Raw genomic sequence first — 24,860 nt, 5'->3', positions numbered from 1 at the left:
AAGAAAAAATTTTAAAATGTCATACATGTGAAGTTAAGCATCCGAATGTGCTAAAAATTATTGAAATGATAACCCAGAATTATAGAAGCTCTCTAGATGTAGATAGATGTATTGAAGCTTTACTTGAATACAGAAAAAAAATCAAGAAAGTTCTTTGCTCACATTTCCAGTCAATAGATAGAGGTAGAGAAATAATGAGACAGTTATATAATCGTCTTAAAAGTCCCACCTGTTTTAGACCATCCAGACCTTTAACTTTTCATAAATGGAACACAAGTTAACATAGCTGCCACTGTTTATAATAAACTCTGCAATGCTTAAATCTTCCAGTTTTATGGAAGTAGGTGTGTTGTGGCTGCATTAAAATGTTCAGCCCTAAAGGTTTCATCTTTGAGTTCAACAGAGAAATATAAATGACATTGGTGGCTGAATTCCTACCATAATGACAAAGACATTCCCCAGACAAACATGGTTCTTCTACTGAATTGGAGATGATTCACCTTTAAGTGGCTTTGCAGGTGTTCACTGGGCCAAACAAAACAGAAAAAAAAATCAGCTTCTATTCATTTTGTCTTTCTCTGAGGCAAACTTTCAGTGAAATTGCTCAGGAAAAAAACACATCAAAATATATGTATGTAAGCCCATCGAACATCCATTCAGAGTGAACCTGTACCAGCAGCTGAGATGGGAAGACTGTGTAATGTCTATTTCATCACAGCAAATGGAATTGAGTTCTTCTGTACTAAGTCAGAAAGGGGAAGAATTCTAAATCTTGATTGCGTTGGGTACTGAATCACATCAACAAGACCTGATTGTAGTGTTCAAACAAAATGGGTGCAGGGAGGACTAAGTGATATACCCACTCATCAGTGATGTAGACACAATGGAGAGCCAACCCGGTGTTTGGTGAGGAAGCCACTATTGGATATCTGTGGCTTATGAGCAGGAACATGTGTGTGGCCATGAAAGGAACAGCTTCTGGGATTGGATTTGTAGGCGCTCACCCATTTTTTTTATCCCACTGCCTGAATTTTGCCTAGGCCACGACCAGCCAGGCCAGCAGTACTCTCTAATCAAAGTACATATTGGCACTGGTCTCTTTATGGTAGGATTTTTCTTTCCTAGTGCTTTGTTAGAAGTTAAGACAGAGCCAGGTGCTAGTGATTCACGCCTATAATCCTAGCTACTCAGAAGGCTGAGATCTGAGGACTGTGGCTCAAAGCCAGCCTGGCAGGAAAGTCCATGAGACTCTCATCTCCAATTAACCACTCAAAACCAGAAGCAGGACTGTGGCTCAAGTGTTAGAGTGCTAGCCTTGAACACAGACGCTCAGGAACAGTGCTGTAGCACTCTCCAGGACATATATCTGAAGGAATGTAAACCAATATATAGTAGAGATACCAGCACACTCATGTCTAAAGCATCACTATTATTACAGCCACAATATTCAATCAGCTGAGGTGCCCATTAACTGATGAGTAAAGAAGATATGGCATGTATACATAATGGCGTATTATTATTCATCCATAAATAAGCATAAAATTATGTCATTTGTAGGAAAATGGGTGGAATAAGACATCACTATGTAGAGCAAGATCAACTAGACCAAAAAAGCCAAATATAGCATGGTCTCTCATATGTGTGGAATCTAGTCCTTAAACACCAAAATGAAAGGAATGCAAAATAGGTTCTGTTTTGGGTGGGAGCCAATGGGAAGTGAAGAAGAAAAAAGTATGGAGGTGAATATGGCTGAAATATGCCATTTACATGTATGAAAGTAGAACAATGAAATCTGTTGACATTGTTCTCAGAAGGCAAGAAGACAGACCTGGGAGAGCGATGGAGAGGATGAGTTTGATAGAGTACATTGTACACTTGAAAGGAAACATCACGATGAAACTCCTTGTGACAACTACTATATAATTTGTGAAGATGTTAGGTAGCTTCAGTCTTATCTGTTGGTTAGAATTTTGTCACATATTTCCCTTCTTCCATGAAGAGACAAAGAAAGCAAGGCTACCTTCCATAAGACCTCAATCTGAAAATGAGGAGACACAGGTGATAACCTGAATGAACACTTGGGTGCAGGCAGGGAGCTAGATCTTGGAGGCAGGGCCTTAAGGTAAACACTTGAATGTTCTTTATATATTACCCTCATTTGCAAAGTGATAAAGGGGCTACTTAAGAAAATAATTCTGAAAGCAATTTGTAAAATGTATTAGATCAAGGAAAATCAGCATTACAACAAGCTGATGATTATACAAAAACTGAAACTAAATATGCTTGTACCACCTAGAGTTTGCAGAGTTGTGGCCACATGTCAGTATTCTCATCCATCATACCTGACTCTAGTCCACTCATTGCTCCTAGCATGATTTTATCCTGGATAAATGTGGAAACAGGAATAGCTAGGTGGTAAGGGAAAATGCAGAAGAAGATTTTGGAATAACAAGAAGGGATTCTGTGACTGGTTGAATAAAGGTGACTAAAAACAACAACAACAAAAAACAAATACAAGTAGAGTACAGTGGCTCACACCTGTAATCCTAGCTACTCAGGAGGCTGAGATCTGAAGACTGCCAATCAAAGTCAGTCTCGGGCAGAAAAGTCCACGAGATCCTTATCTCCAATCAGCCACTCAAAAGCTGGAAGTGGAGGTGTGCTGATGGTGCTCTAGCTCTAGAGCACCCACCTAGCAAGCATAAAGCTCTGAGTCCAAACTCCAATATCACACAAAAGTATAGCAATCAAATCACCTATTCACAGTAATATTACATTTATATTGAACACAGAACTCAGACTAAAATGTTACACTATAATCACATTCCTTTGTGTTACCTTTATGTGTGTATGTTCTGGAATGTAGGCTTGAACTTGGGGTTCTACCACTTGAGTCACAGCATCTTGCTAATTAATTGGAGGTGGAGTCTTGTAGACTTTTCTTCTTGGGCTAGCTTCAAACTGAGACTCTTCAGATCTTAGCCTTCTGAGTAGCTAGGAATACAGAGCCATCAGCACCCAGCTACTTGTTCTGATTGTTCCTTTGTTATCAATCAGGATCCAATAAACTTAGTTTCCTCTTAGAATAACAAAATCACGTTTAACCTGCGCTGGTGCCCAGGACACACTGCCCTCTGACCTGCTCTGTAATCTCATTTCAAAATATTCTAAGAAGAGATCCTGGCCCCACTTTCTGCTTTTCATTCTTCTTACCTCTTTCTTGATCAAGTAGAGAAAGCAAAATGATTTTAAGTATCCAATAAAGTAAATAGTATATGCAAAACAAAATCCCAAACCTCTTTCCAAATTAATAATTTACCATACAGCTTCTTGCCAACAGCTCTGAACTTCTTCCTGCGTATCAACCTGCTTGCCAGTCATGTGCACACGTGGCTGCATGTGACACTCCCTTAGCAACCCAAAGCTTCAAGGGGTGCATCTTAACACTTCTCTGACACACCTGTGTGTGGGTTGTCAGCCTTCTTTTTAAGAGACATGGAATTATATGACCAAGAAGTGTTAGAATTTAGTTCTTTTTGCAAATAAATGGGCAAAAAAGAGACACATGAAAGGCAGGCACTGGTGGCTCACGCCTGTGTTCCTAGCTGCTCAAGAGGCTGAGATCTGAAAATCACAGTTTGAAGCCAGCCCAGGCAGAAAAGTTCATGCAAGTCTTTCCTCTGATTAATCCTCTACCTTCCCCTCCTCCAAAAAAAAGACAGAAGTGGAAGTATGGCTCATGTTGTAGAGCACCAGCCTTGAATGAAAAAGCTAAGGGAGAATGCCCAGGCCCTAAATTTAAGTCACAGTACCACCACAAAATTAAATGAATGGCTAGACAGATAGATAAGAGACCCATGAGAACTCAGAGGACGGAAGCATGGAGTTGACACTGGGGAAGAAGCTTCTTCTTGTTGTTTATTTTAGTCAGTTGTGGGGCTTGAACCCTGGGCCTGGGCACTGTCCCTCACAGCTCTTCAGCTCAAGGCTAGTGCTCTACCACTTAAGCCACAGCACCACTTCTGGTTTTCTGGTGGTTAATTGGAGATAAGAGCTTCATGGCCTTTCCTGTGGTTTTGAACCATGATTCTCAGCTCTCAGCCTCCTGAGTAGCTAGGATTATAGGTATAAGCCACTGGTGCCCAGCTGGGAAGAACTTTTTATCTTGTAGATTTCTGAGCCTAGAAGAAGAGTCATGACATTGCCTTTCTTCTCTCCCTGTCTAGGATTGTGAAGATGTCCAGCCCTAATCTAAACATAGTAACTTTACTGGGTAGCTGTCTGACTTACAGTAGCGCTTACCTTTTTGGGATTCAAGATGTCTTAATGGGGAGCTCAATGGAAACTCTCATTCAGGTAGGTGACATTTTGAAATTTTAGTTGGAATAGAATGTCTACGTTATGATCATTTTTTTTGTTCACCAGCTGTTCATATGAGTGGGTGACCCCTTGCATCCTTGGTATGGGCACCAAGAGGAGGAAAATACACATCCATGCCCACTTTCTTCCCCACACCCTCGGTGGGCCTGAGAAGCTCAGAATGCATGGAGAACCAATGCGGGATCCTCTGTGACCCTTGCTTTTATCCCTTTTTATCACCACCTGTAGGTGAGGCTGTCCCTGCTATGCATTGGGACCTCCCTGGTGTTTGGCCCCCTTCTGGGGAAGAGCTGGAGACTCTACAAGGTGTTTACCCAGAGGGTCCCGGACAAGAGAGTGGTGAGTAGGTACCAAGGCTTGGGGTGCAGATGGCAGCTTCACCGTAGATCAAAAATTGGAGAAGCTGGGCTTAATCCCTTTAGAGCAGTCTAAAGCGTGTTCCTCACATCAAACTTCTGAGCCATGTGATCTCATGAAGCCCCAGGTTGTGAGTTGGTGCTAGTGGGAGCTGGGCCTTAGTGCATGGACACCCACCCCAGACCCTGTGCGACCTGGGAGTTAGCCAATCCCTGGCACTAGTGGGAGGGAGAACAAGATGCCCAAAGAGCCTGGCACCGATGTGAGCTTGAAGTGGAAGGAGGAGAGTGCCCACAAAGAAGCTATAGCAAGCAAGCAGTCATTTCCCTCCCTGGAACCCAGTTCTTCTTTATGCAGCAGCACAGAAAAGTACTGGGAAGCATGTGGCTGGAGCAGAGAGCCAGCAAGAGGCGGCCCATTAGGCATTCTGCATTCAGCATTCAGCAGACAGACTCAGCCCACTCACTCACAAGTCCTGGATAGCAGGCTTGAGGAACCACACCCCCATCATTTTATCAGGTTTTCTTATATGGCTATCCAGACCTAAAGTCTGACTGACCGTCACCTTCTTTGGCTAGAGGCACTGCCCAGACCTTGTAAGCACATTCAATCTTTTCTTTGGAATAATGGCAATTTTTTTTTTTTTTAGCAACCATCATTGAGTCATGGTGAGTTCAAAACCTTAGCATACACACAACCACCCAGATGAAGATTACCTCTAAGGACAAAAGCTTCATCCATCCCTCTAAAACACTGATTTTTTTCATAAATAGCTTTTTAGAGATATAACTGACATACAGTGAAGTGCATATATTGAGAACACATGACATGATAAGTTTTGACATATGTAGACACCCATGAAACATGATGTGCAATGAACATGTCTACCATCCCTCCAAGTTTCCTCAGGCTTCTCTCCATCCTTCCAGTCCCTGCCCTTGAGCTCAGGCCATCACTGACTGACTTCCTGTCATTATAGATTAGTTTGCATTGTCTAGAATTTTATATAAATGCAACCATACAATATATACTTTTTGTGTGTCTGGCTTAGTTTACTAGCATAGTTGTTGTGATGAATTTTGTAGTTATTCTACCATGTTGTTTTATGTACTGTATGCTAGGCCTCAAACCACAGTTCTCTCAGTCTCTGTTTCCTGAGTTGGTGGGATTACAGGTATGAGCCACTACACCTAGTGCAGAGGTCTTATTTTTTACTTAAGATCCTACTTATTCCTACATCATCTGTTGAAAAATCTGTCCCTTCCTCACTAGATTATTTTTGCATCTTTGTCAAAAACTGCATTACCTTGCTTTCTGTAGCTTTGTATTAAATCTTGTATTAGTTTTCCAACTGTGTTATTCTCTTCCATTGTTGTTTTAGCTAACCTATTTATATCTATTAATTAATTAATTTCATACTGGTACTGTTGCTCCAACTCCAGGCCTTCTATTCTCACTTGGCTTTTTATGGTCATGACTGGTGCTCTACCACTTGAGCCAGGCCACTTCCAGCCTTTTTACTGGTTAATTGGAAATAAGAGGTTTGTTTTTTTCTTTTTGTCTGCCTGGGCTCTGATCTCAGCCTCTTATATAGCTAGGACTATAAGCCTGGGGCCACCAGCACCCAGCTCCATAGAAATTCTTTAAATCACTTTGTCAACCTCTGTAAAATCTCTTTGGAGATAGTATTTAATGCATAGATCAAACTGTAGAGAACTGATTTCTCGTCAATGTGCTTTTTTGATCCACAAACAGTTTATTTAGGTTTTCTTTGATTCGTTTAGGGTTCCCTTTATTTCTCTCAGCACTTTTTGTATTTTTCATCAAAGGTCTTTGACAATTTTTTTTCTTTTTGCCAGTCCTGGGTCTTGAACTCAGGACCTTGGTAGTGTCCCTGAGCTTCTTTTGCTCAAGGCTAGCACTCTACTACTTGAGCCACAGTGCCACTTCTGGCTTTTTCTATATGTGTGGTGCTGAGGAATTGAACCCTGGGCTTCAAGCATGCTAGGCAAGCACTCTACTGCTAAACCATATTCCCAGCCCAATATCGTTGAGAATTTTTAACATCTTATTTATACCTTTTATATTGTTGTGCTATCTGATATACTGTGTTTTTATTTTACTTCCAGAGTTGTTCTTCCTCCTATACAGAAATACAATTGATTTGTGTGTGCTGATCATGTATGCTGCATTCTTGCTAAACTACATATTCATTCTCCAAGCTTTTTCAAAGGAAAATTTATTCAATTTTCTACCTAGATCAGGTCATCAATAGACATAGGTCTGGTGTCTCCAGCTACCAACAATGATACAACTTCCAATAGAGATGGTGGGAGCGGATGTCCTTGAGCCATTCTTGATCTGGAGGAAAATGTTCAGCTTTTCTAAATAAGCATGGCTGTTAGTTAATGCTCTCTCACAGATGCTACTTATCCACTTGGGGGAAGTTCTTGCTTATTCTGATTTTTCTGAAAGTGTCTATATTGTTGGGGGTTTTGTTTGTTTGTTTGTGCCAGTACTGGTGGTTGAACTCTAGGCTTGAGCACTGTCCCTTAGCTTTTTCACTCGAGGCTGGTGCTCTACCACTTGAGCCACAGCTCAACTTCTGGCTTATTGCTAGTTAATTGGAGAGAAACTCTCACAGGCTTTCCTGCTTTGGCTGCCTTTGAACCCCAATCCTCATATCTCAACCTCCTGATCTCAGCTAGGATTACAGGCATGAGCCAGCCACCAGTGTCCCACTTTGGAAAGTTTTTATAAAGAATTAATGTTGAAAAATAAAGAATTAATGTTGTGGGGGCTGGGAAAAATAAAGAATTAATGTTGTGGGGGCTGGGAATATGGCCTGGGGGCAAGAGTGCTTGCCTCATATACATGAAGCCTTGGGTTTGATTCCCCAGTACCACAAACATAGAAAACAGCCAGAAGTGGCCCTATGGCTCAAGTGGCAGAGTACTAGCATTGAGCAAAAAGAAGCCAGGGATAGTGCTCAGACCCTGAGTCCAAGCCCCAGGACTGGCCAAAAAAATAAAATAAAATAAAATAAAATTTTTCAGAGGGGCTGGAGATATGGCCTAGTGGCAAGAGTGCTTGCCTCGTATACATGAGGCCCTGGGTTCGATTCCCCAGCACCACATATACAGAAAATGGCCAGAAGTGGCACTGTGGCTCAAGTGGCAGAGTGCTAGCCTTGAGCAAAAAGAAGCCAGGGACAGTGCTCAGGCCCTGAGTCCAAGCCCCAGGACTGGCCAAAAAAAAAATTTTTTTTCCAGAGTTTTTTTCCCTCTGTGCCTATGAAATGATTGTATGGTTTTTCTTTTTCAGTTTGCTTATATAATGAGTATGTCAAATGATTTTTATGATGTGAAACCAACCTTGTGTTTCTGAGATGAATTCCGATTGATCCTGATATATTATTCCCTTTGTATATTGTTATGTTCATTTTTATAAAATTGTGCCTAGAATTGTGCTCTTATTGGATATGTAAATTCCTTTTCTCATAATATCTTTTTCTAGTTTGAGTCAAGGTAATGCTACTTAGATAGTAAGTTAGAAACTACTTCTTTCTTTTCAGTTTCTAGAAGAGCTTCTAGTTAATTGTGTGTGGTATACATATGTATAATAGTATAATTCCATTTCTCCCCATCCAATCTTTGTCTTATTATTTCTGCTTTTACATACATAAGTTTTATATACAAATTGTCTTTATTTTTGTTTAAACAATCTATTTAATGGTATTTAAATCATAAAAGTAAACTACATATTTTTCTATGGAATTACCATTCCTAGTGCTCTTAATTTCTTGCATAGATCCATGTTTTCTTCTGATATCATTTTCCTTTTGCCTGAGAAATATCTAACATGTATGTGTGTCTGTATGTCTGTACAAGGGCTGGATTCTTTCTGCTTTTGTATAACTAAAAATATTTGCCTTTGAATCCCTCTTCCTCCTCTTCTTCCTCCTTTTTCTTCTTTTTTCTCTCCACCCCACCCCCATTCACACTAGACAAGAAATTCACCATGGAGCTACATCTCTAACCTCTGAAAGAGAAATTTCTGAGTTTAGAAGTTGAAACTGAGGCTTTTCTGTTCCTTTCTTTTCCTTTATCAGTACTTGGCAATTTTCCCTCATTGTCTTCTCACTTGGCCTAATGTCTTAGGGGAAGTCATATCTTCCTTCTCTTGTTTTTCTGCATAATATATGTGCATGCACATGAACATGCACATGCATGGGCATGTGCTGGGCCTTGAACTCAGGACCTCACCCTCTCTTTGACTTTCTTGTTCATAGCCAGCACTCTACCACTTGAACCACACCTCCAGCCTATCTAATATGTCTACTTTCTCTGCTTGGTGTGAAGAGCTTCCCTTTGTTTCTGGTTTTGAACAGAGATTAGGCAACTGATTCATTTTTATCTGATGAACATGGTGAATCATGTCGCTATTTGTGATTCTTTTTGTCATCATTTGGCAAAGCTCAGCTCCCCATTCCTGCTTCAATTCATCAGTGCTGCCTACACCCCTTACCTGGGCCTTCCCCACAATTCTTTCCTCTTTCCCTGCCATTTTTCAGTGTTCTATCCTGTCAGGGTAGGTATATTTTCTTAAGTTTTAGAGTTGCAAAAGGAATAGTCTCTTCATATTATGTCAAAGAGTTGTGAACATAAACACTATTAATAATTCCTCTGGTATCCACCCCATCTCTCAGCCCCACCATCTTAGGGTAAGTTGTTTCTTTTGAGGTTAAAATGCTCACGTTGACAGGTACCAGTGGCTCATGCCTGTAATTCTTCCCAATCAAGGGGCTGAGGTCTGAGGATCACTGTTCAAGGCCAGTCTGGGCAGGAAACTTTTACCTCCAATGAATCTCAAAACAAAAACTTGAAGTGGCTCAAGTGGTAGACCACTAGCCTTGAGCACAAAAGCTCAGGGACAGCACCAGGCCCTGAGTTCAGCCCTAGGATGGGCGCACGTACTCTCTCTCTCTCTCTCTCTCTCTCTCTCTCTCTCTCTCTCTCTCTCTCTCTCTCTCTCTCTCTCACACACACACACACACACACACACACACACACACACACTCCATACTTCTCTATATGCTCACAGAAACATTCAATATTAGCCCATTTATTTTATAATGCCCTTTGAATTTAAAAAAGCAGGAAGCGAAAAAATAAGTGAAAATATTGGATGGCAGTAACGATAAACACATGTACATGTTCACCGTTTCATCTTTGGCAGCTACATTTCAAGTTCCTTGGGAGGGCTGCAACTTGTGTGCCTCTCCCATGCCTGTGTCAGATGGCCAGCAAGCCAGGGGACATTTTGACCTTGACTCTTTTGCAGATTATTAAAGACCTACAGCTTCTGGGGTTGGTGGCTGTTCTGGTGATGGCTGACGTGATCCTGCTTGTGACATGGGTGCTGACTGACCCCATCCAGTGCCTCCAGATCCTCGGGGTCAGCATGACGGTGAGGGCTCCAGGCCCTGGGGAGTCCAAATCCTGACCGGGGCTGGCCTCCATGAGACACAAGGCCATTCTCCCAGCAGTGTCCACTGAGTGGCCATCGTTGCAACAGGAAGATGACAGCAAGGACAGTGAAAAGCTGTAGCTGGCATGGTGCCCTACTCCTTGTCTGCAGGCTGTCTTGCCACTCCCAATATTTCCACTGCCCCTGCAGGGGATTCCCATGAGCAGCCCCTGAGATGTCAGCATGCTGGAATCTGCCTAGTCAGTTATTGCTTCCATGTCATCCATGATGAGAACTTCCAGCTATGAGAAGTTGCCTACCCCTACTTGGTTTCTTTTGGTTGATTTGTCTTTTTTTAATCAAAGCAATGGAGCTTCAACTCAGAGCCTGGCCACTGTCCCTTAGCTGGCAGGCTGGCACTCTACCACTTGAGCCATAGCTCCATTTCCAGCTCTTTCTATCTTAGTTCCTTCCTTCCTTTCTTTTCTTTTTGGAAGTTAATCAGAGATAAGGATCTCATGGTTCTCCCTGCCCAGGCTAGCTTTGAACTATGGTCCTCAGATCTCAGCCTCTGAGTAGCAGGATTGCAGGTGTGAGCTATTGGCACACAGCTCTACTAGCTGTTGAGAGATAGCTATATTCTCTTGAAGCAATTTGTAGCACCAGTCAGCCTGGATTCAAATCCCAGCTCTACCAAGCTCACTAGTCACTCAATCTTGGGAAACTGGTTTGACTTCGTGAAGTCTCTTTTCTGGCAGGTATGATGAAGATAGTACTACTACTGCCCTTAGCGTTCAGGTGACAATCAAGAGGAATAATTCTGGCACTTAATATGCCTGGCGCCTAGCTTTCCAGTGATAGGAAGTGTGTTAGGTTCACAGCCTTGCAAGGGGCTAAGGAGTGGCTGCAATAGAATTGTAGTGTCCCAGGGTCCACTGTGTGAGTATCCCGATGTTTGCAAATAACTGTCCATGCTATGACATCATCTATGACTTTGCTGGGGCACTGCTGTAAACCATGACTGAGGGGTAAACCCTCTATACCCAGCATCTACTCATGCACTTACCGTTATCATCTGTCATTCTCAGTGAAATTCTGATGTCACCACCTACATTTTCCAATTTTGACATGCTGAGGGGAAATGCTCCACCATGTTCAGACATCTGCTGTGTGGCTCTGTAAGTGAGGGTATGTCAGTCTTGGTCTTGTGTCCCTCCTAGGTGACAGGGAGAGATGTGTCCTGCTCTCTGACCAACACACACTTCTGTGCTTCACACTACTCAGATGTCTGGATTACTCTTGTTTTGGGGTGCAAGGTCAGTAAACCACATCTCTTTGGGATGCAGCCTGTGTGTCAGCAGTAAAGTGGGCATGAAGCTGGATGCCAGTGGCCCATGCCTGTAATCCTAGCTACTCAGGAGGCTGTGTGCTGAGGATCATGGTTTAGAACTAGTCTGGGCAAGGAAGTCTGTAAGACTCTGTTTAACAGTCAAAAAAAAAAAAAAAAAAAAAACCAAAAACCAAAAACTCACGAGTGGGCTGGGAATATGGCCTAGTGGTAGAGTGCTTGCCTAGCATTCATGAATCCCTGTTTCTTAGGGAAGATTTGAGTCAGGGCTGGGAATGGTGGCCCATGCATGTAACCCCAGCTAGTTGAAGCAGAAAGATCATGAGTCTGAGGCCAACCCAGGCAAAGTTAACAAGAGCCAAACAAAGAGCCAGATACCAAGGGCTCACAACTGTAACCCCAGCTACTTACAAAGTGGACATTGGGAAGATTGCTGTTTGAGACTAGCTGGGCAAAACTTCACAAGACCATCTCCCATAAACTGAGTGTAGTGGTTCATACTATAATCCCAGCTGCATGAAAGGTATAGGTTAGGAGGATTGTTCAGGCTGGTCTAGCCAAAAAGCATGAGACCCTATCTGAAAAATAAACAAAGCAAAAAGTTGAGGGAGTGGCTCAAGTGGTAGAGTGCTAACGATTGAGACCTTTGAGTTCAATTTCTAACATTAAAAAATGTTAAAAACAAAACAACCTTTGGGTCAGATATCCTGCAACCATTTTTTTTTTTTGCCTAACTTTTTTGCCTCACTGTGTCCCATACTGCCCTCTCCAACCTCCCATCTTTGAATTCATTCACCTCCCATTCATTAGAGTACCAGGGGAGCTGGAACAGGGCCCTAAGGGTCCCTCAGGACTCTTCTGCCAGCTGAGTTTCAGCTTCAAGGAGCAGAGAACAGGCTGTGAGGACACAGGGCAAGACTGTATCTGGGACCAGGGCTCTGCATTCTTTCATTCTCTAAGTTGATGCTTTATCACTTGCACCACTCCTCCAGCCCCGCTTTTGGTTGGTCATTGGAGATGGAGTCTAGCAGACTTTTCTTTTGGGGAGCGGGACTGGGCAGGCTCTGAATGAACCTCCAAATCCTAACCTCCTGAGTGGCTTGGATTACCGACATGAGCACCCACCCAGGGTGTCTTACTCTTGGTAATTTGGCACTGTGTATGCTGTTGGCAAGCAGGCAGGTGTGGGGTCTGAATGTCACAGGGTATTCATGAGAGCAGTGACTCGTAGGTCAGTAGGTTGGCTGGGGAAGAGTGCTGCAAGCTATGTGCTGTGCGTTTTCATGTCCTGAGTGCAAGCGGGAGCTCAGAGAGCAGTCCTATTCTCATGTGGAGAGGAAAGAGCAGGCACTAGACTCCCTTCTTCCCCCTGGGGATGGGGAATGTCACCAAGTTGGGACAAGTACAGATGGAGGGCCTGGTGTCTTGACCTTGCCCAGGATCCTTAGCTCCCAGCCTGCCTTGGTCCTCTCTTCCCTCTCTGTCCCAGCTGCCCCACTACCCAGGGCCCCACAGGGTGAGGGCCTTTGGGTGAGCGGAAAAAGCCACCTGCTTTCTAAGCAGCACCTCCATCTTGCAGGCATAGAATTTGACAAGCTGATGGGGGCCCCTCCTCATCCCAGCAGACAAGCAGAGCCCCTCAGCTTCCTATGGAGCAGAACCACAGCAGCAGGGGGCCCTCCTAGTGCCAGCCACCCCTTTCTGTCAGGCCCTACCCAGTTTATCAGAGATCAGCAGGGCCCCCTGTGAGAGGGGAGAAGGTAGCATTTAATAAGTACCTAAGGTATACCAACCACCCCTAAGCAAACCCTCCCACAGCCCTTTAAGGCAGATATGACTAACCCCGTTTTACAGATGAGAACATTGCTCCCCACCCCAGTTTTCTTGTTTGGTTCCCCCCCCTCCCCCCGTACTATGGTGATACTGAGGATTGAACTCAGGGCTTTTTATTTGCTAGGCAGACTCTGTACTCCTTGAGTCATGGCCCCACCCCCTTTTTTGGTAGTTTATTTCTCAAATGGGTTTGTATTACTTTTGCCAAGCCCAACTTCAGACCTTGTTCCTCCTACCTCTGCCTCCTGTGTAGCTGGGATTATGCCCAGATTGTTCTTTTGAAGTAGGGTCTCACTGACCTTTGATAGGCTGGCCTCAACTAAGTGATCCTCCTGCCTCTCCCTCCTGTGTAGTAGTGATCACAGGCATGCACCGCCACACCTAGCTACTGCATTACCCAGTTCCACTTCTCTATGCCTCTGGTCCCCCCACTTCCTCCTCCAGGGGCTGCTGTTGCTGTACGGTGCCTACCTAGCTGGCTTGACTGACCACGTCAGCTCTCCTCCTGTGAACCAGTCCTTGGCCATCATGGTTGGGGTCAACCTCCTGGTGCTCACAGCAGGGCTGCTTTTCGTGGTCACCAGGTACTTGCATTCCTGGCCCAACTTGGTGTTTGGACTCACGTCAGGAGGCATCTTCATTTGCACCACCACGGTGAACTGCTGCATCTTCATCCCCCAGGTGAGCCTGAGAGAGAACTCTGCTGCCTGGTCCTTCAGATGCTCCGGTGTCTGCTGGCCTGAAGATCAGGTCAGGTTCCGCACATGGGCCTCCTCTACCCCTCCTCACTGGTCCAAGGGAGCCCTGCCACCCGCCCCCCATCGGCATGTCGGAGTGGGTGGCACAGTTGCCACATGTCCTGTACCTGCTCTCTCACCAACCCTCCAGCTGATTTCACTCCTTCCCAGACCCCCCTTTTGTCCTCCCCCCAATTCCCCCTTTTTCCTCCATGTGTCTGGGAGGGAGGGAGAGAGGGAAGGAAGGGAAGAGGGAGCCAAGAGAGGGAGGGTCTTTCTTTCCAATTAAGATGGCAGATTCCCGGCCGGGGGGGGGGGGGGGATAGGTTTGGAACGCTGTGATTTAAAATGCTTTTCCTTTTCTTTTTTATTGAGATAAATATAGAATGTTCCTGTATACCTTTTACAACAGGAAGAAATCAAAGAATGTGTTTCATATAATGAGGATTAAGGGGAGAATAAAAGCAGTCCAATCAGGAGGAAGCTAGGATCAGAACTATGCAGACAACAAAGAGGAAGGAAGAAGTCAGAGGGGAGGCGAAGGAGACTGCAAGCTGGAAGGGAGGATGACCTGGACTGTCCCTCTGGGCCTGAGGGTCCCTGGTCACCTCCAACCTCACAGGAAGCCCGGGTCTGGCACTAGCTTCCTTTCTAGTCCTTCCTAGTGCTCCTCTCCCTCCTTCCAGAGCTCCCTCATCCACCCCACCCCACCCCACCCCCCAGCAGCTGATTCTGCAGCCACTCCTTGGTGCCTGTGGCCCAGCCTTGGCAACACTGTCCTTTGTGCTCACTAATTCTCCAGCAGGTATTCAGCAGAATCAAGAAATACAGGAAAATCTGCGGCAACAGTGTTAGAACCTAAGGCTGAGTGTTGTATCAGTGCCAGAAATCAGAGGAATATTTGCCAAATCTTATTGTCAGAACTGGATTGAAGGACGCCCTTGAGGATGCCTGTGATGTAGCAGAGCTGGTTTCCGAAAAGCAAGGACTGTTCCTCCCTGGGAGATGGGAGAGGAAGCAAATAAGGAAGAGCCTTTTGGGGCGCTTGCTTCTTAGGCCCCAAGACTAGCATGGCTGACTGGCTAACATCTTTGCCAACCCCTTTTTTCCTTGCTTACCTCCCCTGGCTAGGCTGAAAGAGGTAGGCGTTTGTGTGGTTGGCCTCCTTTACAGTTAGAGATATCCGGCGACACTGTTGGGAACAGGAGCCGAAAGGGTGAGCAGCCCTGACCCTCTCCTCCCTGGCTCCATCCTAGTTTCCTGAGTCTCTTTTCTCATCAGCTCTCTTCTTCCATTTTCTCTCTCATGCTCTTCTTCCTCTTACACTGACCATGATGGGAATCTAAGAAAAAAAATATTTTAAGCCGTTGCTGGTAGCTCACACCTGTCATCCTTAGCTACTCAAGAGGCTGAGATCTGAGCATCAGATTCAAAGCCAAGAGACTGTGCTCTCCAATTAACCAGCAAGAAGCCAGAAGGGGAAGTGTGGCTCAAGGGGTAGAGCACCAGTCTTGAGTGTAAAAAGCCAAGCACAAACACAAGTCCCAATTTCAAGCCCCAGTACTGGCACACACACTACTTATTCACGTACATGTATGTTTATTGTGTCTTAGACTTTGAAGGTAAATTTCTTTTTTAAGTTGTACGACTTTGCTGAGGTTTGTGGCTAGATGGATTTTCCTTTTGGGCTCACAGGTCTCTGGTAGAAGAGTAATTTTCCCTTCGACACTTGCCCTGAGGACAGTAAGACAGTGTGTGAGGGGAGCTATATGGAGGGCAATGGGTATTTAGCAGGGAAGTGAGCTTCCTTCTGTGTTTGCCAAAGCACAAGTACCCACAAGGGCCTCTAGGGGGTGATGGAGAGCTGGGTGAGATAGATGACTGAGGCGAGGGGCCCAAGTAGCTTGTACACAGGCACTCAGGAAATGCCTCAGTGTTTATGCTCAGCACTGAGGTCATCACCAGCAATCTGCCAGCTCCTGCTTTTGTGACGGGAATGCAATCCATGCACCAACCCCTCCCTGCTCCCTCTGAAAGGCTGATGTGTCCCGAGGTAGGACATTACTCTCTCTTCCTGCCCCTAAAGCATCTCCTGGGCTGCGCCGTAAACTCTCCACCTTGCCTTACTGTCATCTGCCTGTGTCCTGGTGCACTGATACACTGCAGAGAGTTTTAAAGGAAAATGTCTTAGCTGGGTGCCAGTAGCTCACCCCTGTAATCTTATCTACTCAAAAGGCTGATCTAAGGATCATAATTCAAAGCCATGCTGGGCTGGAAAATCTGTGAGACTCTCCTCTAATTAACCACCAAAAAGCTGAAGTGGATGTGCTGGCCTTTGGCTAAGGGACAGTGCCAAGGCTCTGAGTTCAAGTCACAGTACTTACACACACACACACACACACACACACACACACACACACACACACAAAGAAAGAGGGAAGAAAGGAGAGACAGAGAAAAAAGGAAGGAAGGAAGGAAGTCTCCTTCATTAATTCAGGGATCAATTCAACCATTTTTTCCACTACTGGGAACAAGTCATGAACCACATGCTACACCTCTAAATATAATAGGGAAAAGACATGAGAAACGTAAATGCACATGTTTAGTGCTTTGGAAAGGTGGCCTCAGTGGGCGACACTCAGGTGGATGATGTAATGTGGTCCCCCCAATGGAGGGGGATCCCCTATCCCTCCAAGAGTCCACCACTCAGAGACAGTCTCAAGCAAAAAGATGGATTTATTGGGGAAGTAAAAAGTATACTGACTGGCCAGGGTCACGGCCCAGACTCAGGAGCTGGGACTGTGTGCCCCGGGCCTCGCTCGGGTCGGGTTATAAAGGCAAACACCATATGGTCAAGCTTGCCACATGCAGGTGGCCAATGGAGTTACAATCTGCCTCACAGTAACTGAACCAATCTATCATGTTAGTTAGACTTGGCGCATGGATTTGGCGGGGCTCACATGACGCAGGCAGATACGCCTACTCATGGGAGGGTTCAGGTTTAACCTTGAATGTTCCACTACTCAGGTGGTCAAGCAGTTTACACAATCTTGTCACAGAGAAGAGGAACTTCCCTGGTTGTGGGAGAGAGATCTTAGTGAAGATGGAATTGGCTTCTGCTCTCTTTAACTAATCTGAGATGGAGTCAATCTGACACCCCTCAACAGCCAATGATGGCGCTGGCCAGATCTGACCTCCATATTAGAGATGAGATCTGAGGATTGTGGTTCAAAGCCAGCCCAGGCAGGAACATACCATGGGACTCTTTTCTCCAACTAACTAGCAAAAAAAAAAAGCTAGAAGTAGAGCTGTGATTCAAATGGTTCAGTGCTATCCTTGAGCAAAAAAGCTAAGGAACAGCTCCTTGGCCCTTAGTTAAGCCTCAGAAGCAGTGTGCACGTGTGCATGTGTGCATGTGCACACACACACACACACACACACACACACACACAAAGTGACCTCATCCTCTGTAGGTACTTAGCTCCTTCCAAGAAAATGGGGTGTTGGATATAAGTCTTAAAGGACTAGTAAAAATTCACTGAGCAGATGGGAAAGGGATAGTGGGAGGCATCTCAGATGGGATAACACGATGACCGGAGAAAGGGTGGTGGTGGGAGAGACCATATGTCATGTGTGTATGTTTGGAATAAACACAAGTCTTTGCTATTTTGGAAGCACTAATGGCAACAAGGGAGAGTGGGAGAAAGCAAGAAAAGCATACATGGTGAGCTTCAGAAAGCTCCGGTGTAATGCAGGAGACTCCTTCATTTAATCCCACCGTATTAGCTTCCTGTTGCTGCTATAACAAATTACCACAAGTTTGATGGCTTAAGACAATAGAAATGTATTATCTTGCCATTCTGGAACTCAGAAATCTGTAACCCTCCAGAAAAAAAAAATTACACCTACTTGACTTTCCTTTGACTTTGACAGCACACCTACCTGCATTCTTAGGCTCAATGTCCTTTCCTTCCCTTTCTCTATTAGCAGTGTGGCCCTTCAAGTCAACTTTTCTTCCTTTAGGCCTCACCCTCAACTGCCATTATCTTATCTCCTCAGATGCTAATCTTCTTGCCTCCCTCTTATAAGGACTGTTGTCTTGGATTGGACTCTCCTGGATAACACAGAATAATCTTCCTATCTCCAACCCTAAATCCTTCCTCACCTTGCCTTTTGTGGTGTAAGGTCGCATATTCAGAGCCACGATTGCATCTCCCAGAGGGCCCTTCCTCAACCCACCATGCCCACCAAGCCCAGAAGCTGAGAACCCAAGGGAGGGCCCATGCTGGAGGAAGGGCTTTGAGCCAGACAAAGCTCTGGCTGTATTCCAGAAACCCAAAGGGTCAAAGTGTGGAGGATCGGGACCCTCAGAAGCAAGGTGAGGAAAGTCATGGGGTTGGAGGGCTTCACCTTGGCATTCTTGGCCAGTGTCAGGTGAAACTCAAAGTCCCCAAGATGCTTCATACTCTATGTGTGGCTCCTTGGGGCCTCTAGTGAAGGCTGACTGGAAGTGTGAGGACAAGATAGGAAAATTTGCCTAGAATCCTAGCTACTCAAGAGGCTGAGATCTGAGGATCACAGTTCAAAGCCAGCCTCAGGTAGGAAAGTCCATGGAACTCCATAAAGCTGGAAGTGGAAGCTCTGGCTCAAGTGGTAGAGTACTAGCCTTAAGAAAAAAAGCTCAGGGACAGTGTCCAGATCTTCAGTTCAAACCCCAGAACCAGCACATAAAAAGAAGTAAAGAAGAAGGAAGGGAGGGAGGGAGGGAGGAATGGGGGAAGAGAAAGAAAGAACGAAGGAAATAAAGAGAGAAAGAAAGAGAGAGAAAGAAAAGGAGGGAGGGAGGGAAAGGAAAGAAGGAAAGAATAAAGAAGGAAAGAGGGAAAGGAGGAAGGGTGGGAGGGAGGGATACTGAGAGAAACTGGGGAGAGAACAATTTAGGAGTTGGCTTTGAAAGGAAAATTATCCCAGAAAACCACAGACCATAGACAGTCACGTAGAGCAAGAGTTTATTGCCAGCAGGGCCGGCAAGGCCAAGTTCCCACAGAGGAGTAAAGGAAAATGGTGTGGGAACTCTCTCTCAGGGGGTCTTTATACCTTCATGCAACTAAGGTAGGAGGTGCTCTGCCTGCCCCTCAGGTAACATCAGCCAAGGGCAGATCTTATGTCTGGGCGGGGGGCATTCTATAAGCTTACAGGCTTCATTCAAGGGAGACCAGAGACTGGCCCTGTGGTGTAGGCAGCAGTAGCCATGGATGAGGGAGAATGGATAGAATCCTTCTGTAGCAGAGGGACCTCAAGGAGGCTCTGAGAGAGAAAGAGGTTTAGGTCTAACCTAGCAACATGCCATAGGCTTGCAGTGCCATGGCAACCCAAGCCAAGTCAACAGAGCACCCCAGAGGACCTGGGGGAGGCAGTAGTGCTGGAGCTGAGTATGGGGTTCCAAATTTTACCTGAGCTCAGTGGGCTCTTTTTCATTTTCTTTCTTTCCTTCTTTTCCCCCCTGACATCATTAACTACAGATCTCATTGAGGTGGTCTTATCTGAGAGTGCTGTTGGATTCCAGGCTTAGGAAGGGATGAAGGCGTAAACAACAAAGTCCCAGGTTCCCTTGGAAACTACCCAGAGACACTCTAGTATCATTTCTCAAACGAACATGGCCCTGTCTCCAAAGAGCGCAACTTAGCTAGGGGAAAGAGAGGTTTCTATTACTGTGACCCCCCTGTCACCTGCATTGCCGGCATTTACCAGGTGGACACAGCGTCCCAGCTGCTCAGAAAGCAGACCAGCCCATGCCTTCACAAGTGGCTCCTCAAGGCCATAGTTTCTGCTGAAGAACTTCCTCCAGGATACTCATAGCCAAGTCAGTCTCTGTCAGCTCTATGGGGCATGCCATTACTGGGCCCTGGTTGCTACTGCTAACTAGTAGTGGGTCCCTAGACCAGTCATTCTCCTTCTACTTGAGTCTTCTTTCATTGGATAAGGAAAGTCCGGTCACATGTTGGATCAAAGTTTCCACCACTTTTATTGGCATCTGGTTTTCTATATGTCTAAGTCTTCGTCAGTGATTTGGGTTAGAAGGTCACCAACGAGGGCAAAACTATTTGGTGTAAACTAACTGAACAACTCATGGGAGGAGGAGGAAATGAGGGAGGAGGTAGTTTATAAATAAATTAAATTTAAAAAAAGGAAAGCATGGTTTAGATGGACAGTGTGAATTGTTTGGCATCTTTATCAAAGACAGACTCAAAGCTAAATTAGGATACATATACCTGTAAGCTCTGTCATTTTTATTGAACAATAAAAAAATCAGTTGACATAAAAAAAAAAAGAATGAAGGGCTGGGAATATGGCCTCATGGTAGCGCACTCGCCTCGTATGCATGAAGCCCTGGGTTCGATTCCCCAGCACCACATATATAGAAAATGGCCAGAAGTGGCTCTGTGGCTCAAGTGGCAGAGTGCTAGCCTTGAGCAAAAAAAAGAAGCCAGGGACAGTGCTCAGGCCCTGAGCCCAAGACCCAGGATTGGCCAAAAAATAAAAATAAAAAAGAACGAGGAACCAGGTTTTCAATAGCAGGAAGTACATCATTATTCAACAACAGAAGAATAATTAAGAGCAATGACAAGCCAGATGTGAAGGTACACACCTGTAATTCTACCACCTGGGAGGTGGAGGCAGGTAAGCCTCAAGGTCAATGCCTACCAGACTAGAGAGAGAGAGATCCTACCTCAAAAACAAACAAAACCCAGGTGCAATGACTCATACCGGCAACCGTATCTACCTGAGAGGCAGAGATGGAGAGGATCATGTTTAGAGTCCAGCTTGGGGCAAAATGTTTGGGAGACCCCATCTCAACCAATAAAAAGCTGAACTTGATCGTGTGCATCTACCATCCCAACATCCTGTGAAGCATATATAGGAGTATTATGGTCTAGGCTAGCCCAGGGAAAAAAAAAAGTAAGATCCTTTTGAAAAATAAAGCAAAAAGGGCTGGGAACCTGACTCAAGTGGTAGTAGAGTGGCTGTCTAGCAAGTGCAAAGCCCAGATTTTAAATCCCAGTACCACAAAACCAACCAACAAAACCTTGCTACATACAACTGTTTCATTTGAAACATAACCTTGTAGTAGCTCCTAACCTCTGGCCTTAGCATACAGTTCCAGAAGTATATTTCTACTCTGCTTTTCTTTGGTCCATTTGGCAATAGGTAGATAGAGAGGCTAAGGGTTTTCTGTTTCATCATCTCCTTCCCTAGCACTTTGTGCGCGTGTGCACGCTCGTGTGTGCATGCATGGATCCTAGGCCTTGAACTCAGGGCTTGGGCTCTGTCTCTGAGGTATTCTGTTCAAGGATAGCATTCTGTCTCTTGAGCCACAACTCCACTTCCAGATTTTGGGTGCTTACTTGGAGATAAGAATCTCATAGACTCCCGCCTGGGCTGGCTTCCAATCACCATCCTCAGATCTCAGCCTCCGGAGTGGCTAGGATTATAGGCATGAGCCACCAGCATTTGGCTCTCCCTAGCACTTATTAAAGCTACGTAATCTTAACCTTCTCTCTTCTTTCTTTCATTATATCCATGAGGCCTGCAGAGCTCAGGGCATTTTGAAGAGACATCTGGGACAGTATCAGTCCTTGGTATTTATGAGAAAGAGCCAGGGAATGTGTTTCTGGGTGTGTAATTAAATAAATAACATGTGTTCTTTTTACTAACAGCTGAAGCAATGGAAGGCATTTGAAGGAGAAAACCAAACAATCAGACGCATGGCTAAATATTTCAGCACTCCCAACAAAGCCTTCCATACCCAGCTTGGAGAGGAGCAAGGCTGCCAGCCAAGGGACCAGAAGAGCTCCATGGAGAGACTCCTCACAGAGGTAAGCTGCGTCCTGCCCAGCGGATCCCCTGGGAAGAACTCCAGCCATGGGGGGGGGGGGGAGGGGGGTGGCCCCTGGGGCTCCCGCGGCCCCCACTGGCTTCCATTGGCCAACATTCTCTTCTTCCACCCTGCACTCTGCCCGGCAGCAAGCAAAGCCTCTACATCTCCCCAAGGACCCTTGTCCACCGGTACATTCTTTGGACAGGTGTACATTGAGTCACAACCACATGCTAGTCCGTGTGCCAGATGCTGGTGAAGCAAACTGTCTAGGGAAGCAAATGGCTATTGATCATGTAAACATAGCATCATACTGTGATAAGATTTACAAAGGAAGGGATCAGGGTGGTAAGTCAGAATCATGGATGGTGAGTATTTAGGAACCTAATGTAGAGCAGTCAGAAATAGGCTCTGAAGGGGACAACTGAAACTGAAAAGTACAAATGGGCTGGGAAATGCATTCCAGGCAAAGGGAGCAGCATTAGCAAAGCCCCAAGTTGCACAAGACATTCATGTCTGGGTGATACAGTTTTTCTATATACGAGTAGAACCCTCTTGCTGGGGATCTTTCAGGACCCTCACTGTCTGCCCGAGGTACTAAACTATCCCAATCATCCTGTCCGGACAAAGTCCAGGCATGTCTACTGATGCAGAAGGGGACAGAGCAAGAGCTCGGAGCGTCATCACAGCCATCTCAGCACAGGCCCAGGCAGCCCTAGCACTGCTTTCTTTTGTGCTGGAAGCAGAGTTGGCCCTTCTCCCAGTCAAGCACTGTGTGGGCTTGAGGCATGCACATGGACAAGCTTGAGGACTGCATTCCTCAGGAAAAAGGCCCAGGGGGATTAGTCAGTATTTTGACATTAACTAAATCACATTCCATATATATATGTATATATATATATATATACACATACACACACACATATATATACATATACATACACACACATATGGTGCAAAACATACCTGAGTATATTTGAGGGCACCAGAGGCTCACACCTATAATTATAGTTACTTAGGAGGCTCAGAGCTGAGGATTGCTGTTCAAAGCCAGACTGGGCAGGAAACTCTGTGACACTCTTATCTCCATTTAAGCACCACAAAGGTTGTAAGTGGAGCTGTGGCTCAAGTGGTAGAATGTTAGCCTTGAGCAAAAATAACCAGGACAGCACCTAGGCTCTGAGTTTAAGCCCCAGATTGGCACGGACACACACACACACACACACATACACACACACACACTCTACCTGAATAGATGCTATTAGGAAAACTGTACCACTTAGTGACAGGACTGTACCCACAGGTATGGGCTGTCTTGTGAGGGATGGTGTGATGAGGTCCTAACAAGACCCCAGATGAGGAGTGGCATCTGCCTGGCCCCCCACAGACCCTGCCCTAGCCTCCCACATCATGTTGTAAGTTAGTTCCAAGATCTTTTCTACCTACATTTCCCTACTATGGAGTAAACAGTTAGGACATCATTTCAAAGGCAGATTTCGTCTCACCTGGCTAGAGAACATTATTGTCTTGGAGATTCTGTAAAGTATTCAAAGCAGCATTTTATTCCAGCTACACAGAAAGCCAGAAATCTGGCCAGCACTACCCGGATGGTTTTCATTTACAATCAGCGAGTACGGGAACAGCCAAGCATAATGGCCCTCTAGCCTTATGGTAATTCGTGATGTGCTTTCTGTACCACTGCCACGCTATGCTGCTTCCCACATAGCAGCTGAATCCGCTCTCCTAAGGGGTGCCATGCCGTCTGCAGAGGGCAGACCCTGATGGGAGCAGGTTCCTAGGCTCCACCAAGTTGCCTTTCTGACACCCACTGCACCTAGCAGAGGCTTAAGAAGTAGCAGCCAGTCCTTCATTCTGTGGCCAGCAGGAAAGAGAGGGTCCATGATCTGCAGCCCCAGAGCCAGCCCTGTCCATTAGCTAGGCACAAATAACCTCTCCCAGCCCACGTGTGTGCTGAACCATGGTGCAGCCTCCTGGTTTGCAGATCCCTATCTGCAGCCCTCGGCTTCTAGGGCCTTCCTCTTCCTTTCCCATGACCTCATTCTTGCCTATCTAGTGGAGGCTCCCCCAGAAGCTGCTAGCATCTGCCACTGACTTCCCAGTCCCCTGCGAAGGCAGCAGACAAACCTTCCCAGAGAAGCAAGAGGTGGGCTCTGTGTCTGTTCAGGGCCTACACCCTATGAAAATGCTCCTGTGGACATTTTGCTTCTCCCACCTTGCCAAAAGTAATCATTAATAAGCTCATTTAAAAGCAGTTCCCACAGGAGGTTGAGTTTGGCCTCGTGAGGACTGGGCCTTGCACCAGGCCTCTAATTAGAATGTGACTTATGGTGCACACAGAGGCCCCTTCCTTCTGCAGAGGAAGGAAATCCACTGTTTACGCTGATGTTTCTAAATCTGTTGCTAGCAGGCTTCAGATGTTTGCTTTGATAAAGACTATCCTCATCTCCAGGTTGATGCTATTTTCCTGCACTTAAAGGAGCTTGTGAGGAAGGCACAGAAAACAAGGGGCTGGTCTCAGATTTTACCCACTGCTGTGTTGTCATAGATAGGGCTTCTTCCTAGTGAGGGAAGAGGTAAAGTAAAGGGTGCTTAGGCCAGCATCATTCACAGTAGATTTCAGGAGGAGGAAAGGGGAAGAGGAAGGAGGAAGGGAGAAAGAAGGAGGAAGAGACAAGAAGAAAGTGGGAGAGAGAGAGAGAGAGAGAGAGAGAGAGAGAGAGAGAGAGAGAAGGGGGCAGGGGGAGAGAGGAAGGGAGAGAAGGCAAGGTCAGTGTCTGTCTGTCTGTCTGTCTCTCTCTCTCTCTCTCTCTCTCTCTCTCTCTCTGCCTTCACAGTCACA

The 24,860-nt window shown here is 45.6% G+C and overlaps 1 protein-coding gene across 2 annotated transcripts in view; it reads left to right on the top strand.

The window, feature by feature from the left end:
• Window positions 1-24,860, top strand: part of Gpr156 (G protein-coupled receptor 156) — a 54,521-nt gene that overhangs the window by 26,318 nt on the left and 3,343 nt on the right. Inside the window, exons 3-8 of one of the 2 annotated variants that reach the window (XM_048345990.1) lie at window positions 4,227-4,356; window positions 4,609-4,719; window positions 10,081-10,194; window positions 11,427-11,522; window positions 13,832-14,068; window positions 21,843-22,001. In XM_048345990.1, the coding sequence (XP_048201947.1) occupies window positions 4,227-4,356; window positions 4,609-4,719; window positions 10,081-10,194; window positions 11,427-11,522; window positions 13,832-14,068; window positions 21,843-22,001 (847 nt within the window). Of the gene's footprint in view, window positions 1-4,226; window positions 4,357-4,608; window positions 4,720-10,080; window positions 10,207-11,426; window positions 11,523-13,831; window positions 14,069-21,842; window positions 22,002-24,860 lie in introns of both variants that reach the window. The other variant, XM_048345989.1, reaches the window with a different exon arrangement.

The sequence above is a fragment of the Perognathus longimembris genome, chromosome 5, assembly GCF_023159225.1.
Source record: "Perognathus longimembris pacificus isolate PPM17 chromosome 5, ASM2315922v1, whole genome shotgun sequence".
In the NCBI taxonomy this organism is placed as follows: Eukaryota; Metazoa; Chordata; class Mammalia; order Rodentia; family Heteromyidae; genus Perognathus; species Perognathus longimembris.
Note: the sequence above shows the minus strand (reverse complement) of the source record. Positions and strands in the feature narration are given on the sequence as shown.